The sequence below is a fragment of the Lissotriton helveticus genome, chromosome 2_1 (genome assembly GCF_964261635.1).
Source record: "Lissotriton helveticus chromosome 2_1, aLisHel1.1, whole genome shotgun sequence".
Taxonomy (NCBI): domain Eukaryota; kingdom Metazoa; phylum Chordata; class Amphibia; order Caudata; family Salamandridae; genus Lissotriton; species Lissotriton helveticus.
The window spans coordinates 1,658,487,613-1,658,497,688 of NC_136059.1; the positions used below are offsets into that span (position 1 = coordinate 1,658,487,613).

General features: G+C 47.1%; 1 protein-coding gene across 1 annotated transcript; it reads right to left on the reverse strand.

The window, feature by feature from the left end:
* Nucleotides 1-476: 476 nt before the first annotated feature.
* On the reverse strand, nucleotides 477-3,634 carry LOC144819888 (cis-aconitate decarboxylase-like). Its single transcript, XM_078677605.1, has 4 exons — nucleotides 3,557-3,634; nucleotides 2,390-2,482; nucleotides 1,888-2,093; nucleotides 477-1,398 (listed from the first exon to the last, which is right to left on the reverse strand). Exons 1-4 carry the CDS (start codon nucleotides 3,632-3,634, stop codon nucleotides 477-479), a joined length of 1,299 nt encoding a protein of 432 aa, XP_078533731.1.
* Between the last annotated feature and the right edge of the window lie 6,442 nt (nucleotides 3,635-10,076).

Here is a 10,076-nt window from a genome sequence, read left to right on the forward strand (position 1 = left end):
AAGTGAGGGGCCAGTTAAAAACAGGGGTAAACAGACAAAAAACGAAATTAAAGTTTTTAAAAGCAGCAAAGAGAAAAGTGCGCGCTAAGCGCTCACGCAGCTTGCAACTACCTTGTCAGGCCAAATAAACAAATAATAAATAACAATAAATACACGTTGCATTTTACAGTCCTTACAAAGTACCGATGAGTTACTAGGAAACATAAGCATATTTTTTTTCTGGCCAGCCAGATGCTTCTGTATTGTTTTAGGTTAAAAGGGGACCTCACTGTACCATGAAACATAACAGCACCTTTCAAGAAATGAGAGGACATCATTGACTCTCGTCGTTTCATAGAATGAATTGGTAACGTCCTTCTCCTTAAGTCGATTTTCAATCTCGTGTAAAACAAGTTATGCTAAAGATAATTGCAACTGTAGTTCATTTAAAGTTTTACCCCCACTTTGTGAGAGGAATTAATTTTGATTGAACATGTTTACTGCAGAGAGGATGCCAGTTGTGAACAGTCTGTAAGGCTTTCTATCTCCTTCACCACCTCAATAATTGCTTGTGCCTGGTCCTTGTGGAGCACATGGGTAGCATTGGAGAGGAACTTCTCATTGAGTGATCCTTGGCTGAGGGGCTTCCTCCAGTGTCCGTAGAAGGTGTCACATCTGCCAGTCAAGATCTCTCCGCTCTCCAGGAGCAGCACTACTTCTCCGTACATCTTGTCAAAGTTGGCCACATTATCTTCAGGGTGCTCCACTACCACCTTCTTCAACAGGTTGATGAGATCTGGTCTACTAAGGCTTTCCTCACTGAAGGAAGAGATGCCCACCTCACCATCCAGAAGGGCAGTGCAGGCGTTGAACTGGAAGGAGTGTCGCGCCTCGTGCTCAGACTCTGGGAAGGGCCTGTTGATATACTTTGAGACTGGGACCCTCAGAAGAACAGCGCGGATGTCAGCAGGGTTAAAGGAGCCCATTATATTGGTGACTCTGTTTCTGACTGAGATGGCAGCGTCGGCCACCCAGTGCATGCCCAAGTGAGCTGGGAACCTCTTGAAGGCAATGTCTTGCTTCTCCAAAAGAAAGCTGTAATCTTGATCTGGCATTGCCAGGGACGAGGGCTGGTAGTCACCATAAAAAGCACTGAACCCTGAGCAGCCTGGCACATCGTCCAAGATAAGTGGGTTGGCTTCCATCCCACGGGCAGCTAGAAGTGCTGCTTCCATCCCAAAGCGGGTCGCATTGCCAATATGGAGAGGCTTGGCAAGAGTTGCAGCATTGGCCATAGGTGCTCCCGTCAGAGAGGCAGCGATCGCCAAAGCATGGGCACATTGTTCTGCATTCAATGAAAGGAGTTTTGCTGTAGCAGCAGCGCTGCCCATGGTGCCAACAACAGAAGGCGGATGGAACCTGAAGGAAATACAAAGAACAGTGTCAGACATGGAATAGTGATCACACCAAAATAAGTTTAGAAGAGGGGTAATGCTAACAATAAATGTGAACTACGGAAATATACTTAAAGCATGTCAGAAATTAATGCTATCATGCACTACGAGGAAAAAGAAAAAAAGCTAGGATCTAATCAAGCATTTGACGCAAACAAACGATCTAATTACAATGAACAGGAAAATTAATTTTACCGTGTTTACATTGTATTGTGTGCTATCCACATACATGATTTTGTACGCATCACAGATTCCCCTTGCGGATATTTCTGTCCTTTGCCCCCATCAGGCACACATCATAACATTCCCTCTCTCTATGGATCTCACATATAACACATGGAATATATCTACCCTCTTTGAGCCTCATAATCATGCCCAGGTGACACTGGAGCCCCCTATGGGCATCGTGTGTTGGCCATAGGATATTTCTGCCCTTTGTGCGCATCATACAAACCTTTTAGGGATATTGCTGGCTTCATTAGAGAAACGCATGAGTCTTCCTTGCACCTCAATGCCCACATTGAATGCCAACAGGAAGTCTGAGCCACTGGGTCGGAATCCCACGGGCAACATCTGGGAGGCAGCCATAAGAGCTGGCAGCACAGCACCGGACGGGTGAGTGGCAGGGTGCCAAGTGTCATCGAAGTCCATGGAGTGACTCTGTTAAAAGAGGAGTAGAGGATTAGAAGGTCTTTAAAGAAGAGTGGGTCAGGAAGTGATGTTAAGTAGAGAGATTGTGTCATCGACCTATGGACACAATTTACAGACGTGTAGGATTCATATTCTAAGATTTGGTTGAGTGGCTGTGCCATTGCCCAATACAGACTCTTTACAGAAGTGGAAACAGTCAAGATTTTACATTGGCGGAGACAACATTTAAGTAAAATTCTCACAAACTCATCGCTCTTTGTCTATGATAGATGGATAAAGTAATTGACAGCTTTCAAAATCCTTACCGCTACTCCATTGACATATGCAGCCAACATAGGTGGGAGTCTCAATCCTTTTCTTCCGTACACAGAGCTGATGGCAGACAAGGAGTACATGTCCTGTGAGAAACAGAATTAAGTTAGAAAGCGACAGTGTGCCTAGACATCTAGTGGTGGAACAACAGAGCTTGTGGGAATGTGGGTTATTCAACTCTAAACATGGGATGATTCAACCTGATACATGGTGGTGCCTATTAGAAGAAATTCAGGAGCAGGTAAGAAATTTCTGTGAGTAGATGTAGTGTTTATGAAGGAAGGTTGTACAGGGGATCAGAGGTTGCAATGTTTCTTTAGGTGCCATAGTCTATAGTTAACTGCTTAACATCTGAAGGCAGCCTGGGCTGTGATTAGTGGATGAGTATTTCATGGTGGATGAGTAAATCATGGTGGATTTTGTGACTTTGTCTTTTTCTCTTATCTGTTATTCCAGTGAGATGGTCACACTGTTGTTCTAGAGGGTTATTTAATGGGTGAGGGGTTCATGGTGTGTTGCTTGGTAAGATCCAAGATTCGGATAACCTTGTAAAATCTCATGGTGATCCTGAACAACTAATGTCTCAAACGGGGTTTGATTAAGGGATGGTTTGAATCATGAGACGTGGTTTTAAGTCAATGTCTCCTTTTCTCTTTGAATAGCTCAAGGCCATACTAACTTTCTGGGTTGATGCAGGGTGTTTTAATGTTTGTGTGCTACAACATCTGTTGTTCATTTTGCTACTAGTCTCTTCTTACCTGACATGACTCCTGTGTGATGGTGCACTCTGCTGATGTACTGGGTTTTAATGGACGTGTAGTCCTTGGTGTGCTTTTTAGCTTGGACCCTGTCTGCCTTTAACTCATAGGGCCTCAAGGACATTATGGCCTAGTAGGTTTTTAATTGCTGGGTGGCGAATGGTGGGCTTGCTTTGGCCCATGTCTCAGGCTGGATCAAAGGTAGATGGTGGAGATTGCTGGAATAGAGAGCTTTAATGGATGGATTTTACATTGTTCTGTGGTGTGTTCCATACTGTGGTGCCTGTAGCCTTTTACATGGAAGGAGCACGGGAATACAGTCACACTCTTGGCCTTAAAAGAGTTTTAAATTGTTGTATTTTGCATGATGTGATGCTTAGTTTGTTCAATATCTCCTCTTACCTGGCAGTATCCCAGGGCGATGTTGAACACATGAGTCGTGCTTCCCACCAGTCCAACCCCGATGCTGTCCAGGATCATACGCTTGCTTCGGCTCCGCACGGTTTGGGACAGGTGATCTGTCTGGACTCCATGTATGAAGGAAGCAAAGCTGCTAGTGGCCGCCTTCTCCAAGGGGCTCCCCTCAAACACTGAATGAGGAGAAGAGACAGGATCAGAACTACAGGCATTCTGGGCTGGCTTCAGGCACAAATCCAGCTGATCCGGACCAGAACCAGATGATGCTTATATGGGACAATCACTACCCAAGACTCTTGGAGTTCTAAACTGATATCAGATGTAAACCAGTGCTAGCGGCTCCAAAACCAGAAACTGGGAGCATCACATAAGGGACCCAAGTCAGGGTGAGTGACACCCGAAACAGTAACTGGGTCCATTGGATACAGAGCGGTCTGGGCACAAGGAGAGTGGCTTCAGAACCAGTAACGTGGACTCAGGGTATACAGTGCGCATCATAACAGGGAGAATCACTAGCTGGGACCAAGATATAGCGAGCGGTCTCAGACCAGGGGAGGGGACATCAGAGCCATTAACTGCATACAAAAAATATACAGTGACCTCAAACCAAGGGCAGTGAGTACACACAGACACTTACCTTCCGCCACCGCTGTGTGCACCTGCCTGGACAACCTGAGGATGGCGTGTGGTTTCTGGAAGAAGGGAGAAAGCAATATTAGTCGAGTTGTTTCATTGTATAAGAACATGGAAGGGAGTGGTCAGGGCTAAAAGAGAGGAACACAAGGCAACAGAGTCGAGAAGGAGAAGAGGACAGAGAAGGAGGAATAACAGAGGAGAGATCTGAGGGTGTTCACAAAGTGCAATCTGTCAAACTGCAGTCCAAGACTGGCAAACGAATGACTTCAGCCTGGCACATGAGCAGTCTCAGCCTGGCATTTAGCAATTCCAGGTTGGAACATGAGCTGCCCCAGCATGGCACCTTGCCTGACATATCAGCAGGTAGAGCATGGAATATAAACAGCCATGGACTCGCACATGAGCTGCAGGACTAGTACCACAGCCACTCCATCACAGGGGGAGCCCAACAGCAGAGCAGCACCCAGGTATGATAGGCTCCACCCTAACATATGATGCCAGTACCTAGTAACACGCATGATGGTAGGACTCTGATAAATGATGCCAGCACCTTGGCATATGAAGTCAGGGCACTGACATATGATGAAAGTACCCGGGCATTATAGGAACCATGCTGGCGTATTATGCCAGCACCTTGAGTTGGCATACACCTGATCGCAGCACTATGACAGATGATGCCAATCTTTTGGCCTGTGATGCCATCAGGCTGTCGTGTGATTCCAGTGCCTTACCACATACAACAGGGGTCTCTGTTCTGGTGCAAGCATTCTGATTGGATGGTGGGGGAGAAGCAGTGTGAAGCATGATATCAGTTGGCACAGTTTGAAACTCTTTATTTTGCTCCTCCCGTAGATGCGAGAAAGGCAATGTCTCTTGGGCCACAGTGCACCTCCAAGGCACTATGTATCAAGTGGCACTTGCATGACATCTGGGACTCCGTATATATATGGGCACAGTCTTCTGATCGGCTTAAATAAATTGTTGTTTCGAAAATCACCCTTCGGGGATGCCTCGACAACCTCTGGCTATTGTTGAACTCTGTTTACGTTGCGTACGCTGTGCATTATTACACCTACTTTGAGAAACGAATACGTACAATAAAATCCCAAACTCGTTTCAGTGCAATGTCTTGCTGCTAATTCTGCATTTTAACGAGCAGTTTATTCTTCACAGGCTCTGCTTGTTAACAGCAGCAGCGCTACAAACAACAGGACTGCGGCAAAACCCGAAGGCGCTTTAAATATTACTGTCGTATTTCTGAGGATTATGCGTATGATAACAACCTCTATTGGTGAACATCTTATAACAGACCTTAACTACCCAGGATGCTTCTGCATTGTTCACGGAAGACAGAGACGTCCATATTATGAACATCACAGACCACATGGCGAATTGTTTCAGGACTGGCGATATTAAAACACGTAGCAAGGTAAGAATAAAAGGTGCTCTCCTATTCACAAACATATATTGAAAAAAAATACTTATTATGAAGTATGAGAATGTAAAAAGTACATAAAAAGCATGAGAATGCAAAGGGTGGAAAAATCGAATACACAAATTAAGTCAGTATTATCGCCACATACATTATCTAGTCAAGTCATTGTACTGTCTATTGTTTTAAAAGATATCGCTCTATAAAAACCAATACATGAATAGCGAGATCGAGAGAAAGGCTTTCAACCAATGTAAGTGGACAAGGGGAATACATGATGGCCCCCAAACAGACGAACAATATACAAATCCAGCCAAACCCTGATGCCTGTAGCGGGGCTCACCTGGAAGGCGCATTGAAGCATGCTCTGCACAGGTGTCTGCCTCTGTCCTGAGAGAAGTTTCCCCCGTCTCTGCGAGCAGTTTCCGTCTTTCGAGGTGGACCTCCTGTGCCCCGCAGTCTATCTCCGTCGACCTGAGAGGGGTGTCTTTTGTCTCTGTCCTGGGGCAGTCCTTCGCTCTCTCCGTTGCTGAGGGACAGGGGAGCTTCTGGTGTTGCCAGATGTTGTGTCTCTCTCCTGAGTCCTGACAGAGGTTATATACGCTTAAGATGCGCGTGAGATCCCGCAGTGGAGCCCTGGGCAGAGTGACGTCACTAAAAAGGGGGGGGGGGAGGTGTGACAAGCGCCCGGTGTCATCCTCTGAGAAAGGCCAGGGAGACATCTGGGAAATTCCTGAAGGAAATGCCGTAGAAAAGACAAAAGAGAGAGGGGCCCGTGGGAAATCCATGGAAGAGACCCCTGGCTGATCGACGGTGTCCGCGTTGCCCTCACCTGGCTTCCTAAAATGGATGATGAACTGAGATTATACTAGTAATCGTGATATTAAGAGTGTTTGTGAGCGCGCGCAGATCAATCAAGGGATTTTTAAAGCGCAGCAAATCACCTTTGAGGGTCTCAAGGCACACCTGTATCTTTCCTTGCATGCCTATACATCTGCGCATGTATGTATTTAATGACATCCATTTGTATTTAGAAAATAATGTTTACATTCACACATGTGAATCCAACATAGTAAATTGTTCATGCGATCACCAGTTTAATAATATTATTTAATTTTGCCATTTATCTTCGTGAGTGCGTATGTGTTTGTACGCAATTCTTTAGCCCTGTCTATATGACTCTGTGCCTACAATTCTAAGCATCTCTCTAAGAATTAGAGCTTTAATTGGGCTGGGACTTGCCGGTGCTGAGCACGGGCAGTTCTGAAAAAGCAGGTGCTGAGACGGGTCCCTATCGGACTCTCCATTCATCAGGATATAAAAAAAATATAAATATTAACTCTGCAGCAGTACCACCCTTCACCTCCTTTGATATGACTTCAAAGAGACTCGTTATAGTTCTTTTACAGTCTCACCATTTCAGAACTGAAACATTTTTAACATGCTATATTTATGCTATGCAACTAACAACCACTGACAAGGCAATAGTACTGACTTGTTGTAAGTGTAATGTTCCTTGGTGTATTATATGTTTGGATGTAATGACAGAAGTACCAAAACACCAGTCGGGCGACAAGCTAAGCATAGATTTTCAGCTTACGTGCTTTTAAGCCACGCTCTTAAATATATCCGCCACGGACCTTTGAAAGACCCCCTAGTTTTTTCATCTCACTTAAAGCTCTGCTAAAAATATACCAGCGATTTTAGTTTACAAAAGAGCAGTTACATTCACACATTCAAACCCACGTTAAATATTTCTCGCAAACCTCACTCTCTTAATTACTGATATTCCTTCTTTGCTTTCCAAGGTTGGCATCAGTGGCATGGCAGGGGCGCGGGGGGGTGGGGGGGGGGGTCGGCGGGGTGGCAAACGTAGGGACCGCCACGGGCGCCAAAGGGCTAGCTATGCCACTTGTTGGAATGTATTCTTAATAACAATAGACTTTAAGCAGTAAAAATAAATCATTTCTCATTAGAAACCTATGATGTCATATCTCAGAAATGGAACGGTCGAAGTTTGGGAGATGAAGATCCTACTTTAATTCCCCATAATAACCTTGAAAATCCGAATAGGAAGATCCTTCTCTTTTTTTAGGGGGCGTGGGGCCTGGAGGCAGGAGTTCTCTTCAAGTTGCGCCAGCCCTGAGCCCTGCAGGGAGCTCCACTCACTGTCTTTGTTTCCGAAGTTAGGAAATCCCGGAAGTTACAGACAATAAACAACTCTCATAGTGCCAATATCAGCAACACTTCCCAGTTCTCACACAGCAACATACATAAATAAACCACAAGACACTTTGTTAGTGGAGAAAATTGCTGCAGGTTTATTTGCATAACAAATATGCCAACATGGTGGGTTATCTTACGGGCGATCCAAGGGCAGGCCAGCCCCTCTGCCGCCTGCCCACCTGATGAGCCAAATTACACAGTGACCGTTGCCAATCAGTGGTTACCATTTTCGGGAAGGGCCACCCCTCCCATCAGTGGACCGCCAGTCCATGCACTTACTCACGCCCCCCAAAAGGGGGGCAGAGCCTTCAGGCAGTCCCTGGTTGCTCAGGCCCACAACCGCCCATAGGACTAACGGGGCACCGTCGCTCTTCCAGGGGACAATGCTAAGACATCCCTGGGTATCCTTGGCTTAGCACCCTTGTTGTGCTGCTGTATACACTACCCTTCTGTACCTTGCAGATTCTGGATCACCCTGTAACTCCTCCTGCAACACAAAGCAATACGTTAGATTCTTCCTCTCCCCTTACCACCTTCTGGCTTATCGCAGGGTAAGTGGTATTGTGGGAAACAGCGAGACGGCAGCAGACAAGAGGCTGCTCCATGGGCGGGGGAAGGTATTTGTACCCTTGTCCTCCCCAACCACGGCCGGAAGTGACGCGGCCGACTGACCCATTGGTCCCTTGACCAGGGGCACTATTACACTGAATTGTGTGCCTTCCTGTGGCACTAAGGCGGCCGCCCTGTTAGGAGGGCCCCCAACATGGACCCCGGGCAGCCTGACAAAGTGCCAATATCGGCAACACTTCTCAGTTCTCATACAGCAACATACATAAATAAAACACAAGACACTTTGTTAGGGGAGAAAATTGCTGCAGGTTTATTTGCATAACAAGTATGCCAACATGGTGGGTTATCTTACGGGCGATCCAAGGGCAGGCCAGCCCCTCTGCCGCCTGCCCACCTGATGAGCCAAATTACACCGTGACCGTCGCCAATCGGTGGTTACCAATTTCTGGAGGGCCCCCCCTCCCATCAGTGGACCGCCAGTCCATGCACTTACTCACGCCCCCCAAACGGGGGGTGGAGCGTACCAGGCAGACCCGGTTGCTCAGGCCCACAACCCCCCGTAGGACTAACGGGGCACCGTCGCTCTTCCAGGGGACAATGCTAAGACATCCCTGGGTATCCTTGGCTTAGCACCCTTGTTGTGCTGCTGCATATAGTACCCTTCTGTACCTTGGGGACTCTGGATAGCCCTGTGACTCCTCTACAGCTCTGGGGGTGGCCACTGTCACAACCAGCCCCCCCCACCAAGGTGGGCATCTTTACCTACATCCTGCTGATTACAGGGCCTCTCCCAGGTCCAGCCAAAACAAGTCCAAGCCCATACAGGATTGAAGGCCAGCATGCCCCTTCTGGACAGGTGCCCCCAACCTTTCTAAACTTTCTGTGAACTTTAGATTGATAAAACCCCAAACCCCTCTGTTCAGGGATGGATGCATAACTTACACCAGGGAGAATTCAGTTCTGGCAGCAGGACCCTCCTACCCTGGAAAGTCAAATCATTGCCTCCCAGCTCTCAGACCCCAGTGGTGAGAGGGGAGACACCCCCCCTGCCCGCTGCTTTTACAGAAGCTGTTCCAGTGTCTGCGCAATTACACAACCTCTCCCAGGGTGGCTTACGGCCGGCTGTCCCCTTAAATGCCTTGGGATTCCCATTGCCCCACCTGTTAGCATGTCCTGCTGAGTCTGCCTCGGAGGGGGACCCAGTATCCGTGGTACCCGCCTCGCCCAGCCCTTCATGTAGATGCACCCAGGATGGCCTAAAACAATTAGTTTGGTGTTGGTTCAATGTTAACATTGCCTGGCTGAAGAGCAATACCTTTGACAAGCCACTCCAGACAAGGAGTGCCAATGCGGGTGGAAGTAAGAGTTATCAAGCCCGCCTTACTTCTTCTGTATCTGTGTATAGCAATTGTCAGAGTATATCCATTGCATTCAGCCAGACACCACCCTAGGTGACGCCTTGTCCTCCCAAACATCTGCTAGTATACCAGAGAGCAGACAGGACCAGGTGAACCAGAGGGGAACCAGTCTAAATACCTGCCCTTTTTAATACTGGGAATGCAAGTGTTCTTTAATACTTTGTAGCCCATTTGTGCTTAACCCAGGGGCTTCCCCTATCTTATGACCCATAGCACACTCTTT

Coding starts and splice junctions, on each gene's coding strand:
- LOC144819888 (XM_078677605.1), bottom strand. CDS start 3,634: ATGATCCTGGACAGCATCGGGGTTGGACTGGTGGGAAGCACGACTCAT. Junction 2,483..3,556: donor TCGCCCTGGGATACTGCCAG/GTAAGAGGAGAT, acceptor TGTTTCTCACAG/GACATGTACTCCTTGTCTGC. Junction 1,399..1,887: donor GCCAGCAATATCCCTAAAAG/GTTTGTATGATG, acceptor TATTTCCTTCAG/GTTCCATCCGCCTTCTGTTG.